Source organism: Habropoda laboriosa, unplaced genomic scaffold, assembly GCF_001263275.1.
Source record: "Habropoda laboriosa isolate 0110345459 unplaced genomic scaffold, ASM126327v1 scaffold156, whole genome shotgun sequence".
NCBI lineage: Eukaryota > Metazoa > Arthropoda > Insecta > Hymenoptera > Apidae > Habropoda > Habropoda laboriosa.
This window is the reverse complement of record NW_017100300.1, coordinates 837,700-839,202: the sequence shown is the minus strand read 5'-3', so window position 1 is coordinate 839,202 and position 1,503 is coordinate 837,700. Positions and strand designations below refer to the sequence as shown.

Genomic DNA, 1,503 nt, shown 5'->3' with positions numbered 1-1,503 from the left:
AAGGACGCGATCTATGGGTAAGTGTAATATATATCTTTCTCTTCTTTCTTCCTCGGTGGTCGTTTTCGTGAAATTTCGTTTACCTTCGTCACTACAAACCGTTACTACAAACGAAGAAGAATAATCCTTAGATGCGCAGACGAGATTAGAGTATGAAAAAATTCAACCCATATCTATATAACGTGTTAATTTAGTTTATTTTTCTTTCTTTTTGCTTTTAATCTTTTCATTCTTGAATTATGTAGCAGTTGCGGGAAAATGTTTGTTTTGACTTTTGCACGCGTTACGCGATAGATAAGAGATTCGTAAATACGCTTTGATGCTTGGAAAGCGTGTAAAGAATTCTTTTCACGGGAGTGCATTTTCAACGTAGGAAGAGATGATTTTCGATTTAATTACGATTCGAGCCGTGGATTGTAGATATACAGTGTAGATATACATCGAAGAAATGTATTACGATACGAACGTAATACTATATCCACATGGCGAATGAAAGGATAAATATTTTAATCTAAAATTATATAAATCCATTCTCACTGGAAAACAACACACTTCACCATACCTCAAGAAAAACGCACTGAAATAAAACACAATCTTACAAAAGAAAATTCCATAGAATCCTTTCCATCTTTCGCGTCGCAACACAAAGTAGAGTAGAGTCGTACAAATCAGGGAGATGAGGTGTAAACAGCAAATCTCGCGGTACAAGGAAAACTCCTCGATCGAAGGGATCTTCGATATCTATCTCGAGCGAGAAAGAACAAGTTCGAATAACTCTGCTATCCGACGATTGGCAACGATAAGGATCCGAAGTCCGTCCCGTGTTGCACGTCGGGCAATTAAACGCTCGACGTTTAAAATCGGACGAGTGTTTAAAATCCATTATCAAGGAAAGAGGGTCGCGCGCGTCTCTCTTGATACTTAGATCGTTGGACGCGTTAATACGCCCCTAGGCGGTGTTTAATCTGCTCGTAACTTCGCCACGCATCGCGCTGCCATGGAGGTATGCGGCGTTACAATGGGGGTTTGATAAATCGTAATGGACGCGTGATTTACATGAAAATTCATGACGCGTTACGTGCTTATTTCTTTACTGCCACGTCTCCTCCCTCCACCTCGTACTTAACCTTACCGGGTATGTATGTACATACAACGTGGAAAAAACAGAAAACGTACAACCGGTGTCACTTTTAATATTCAACACCGTTTGCAGATTTCTTTCTGTGTCGCGTGGAATACTTTCCGCCGCGAAGTTTCTTTCTCACGGCTAACCAACGCTCTCGGTACACTTGCACACGAGCTCGTATATACGTATCGCGATGATTCACGCCCGAATTCAGACGATTCGACCGCGTCTTTTATTCTTATTCTCCTCGAGGGCCTCCGCGCGAGACTTTCGTTCTCTCGCCATGACTTCACCCGGCTTTCCTTCGCGGTATCACTTTTTGCCGCGCACACTTTCGACAGAAATTATTCCACCTTCTTTTTGCAACAGCTAAGTTT

The 1,503-nt window shown here is 41.8% G+C and overlaps 1 protein-coding gene across 1 annotated transcript in view; it reads left to right on the top strand.

Annotated features, from left to right (window-relative positions):
* The window catches only part of LOC108573951 (homeobox protein homothorax), a 506,295-nt gene that overhangs the window by 12,218 nt on the left and 492,574 nt on the right, over positions 1–1,503 (top strand). The window contains exon 3 of the mRNA XM_017936443.1: positions 4–17. Within this exon, the coding sequence (XP_017791932.1) occupies positions 4–17 (14 nt within the window). The remainder of the gene's footprint in view (positions 1–3; positions 18–1,503) is intronic.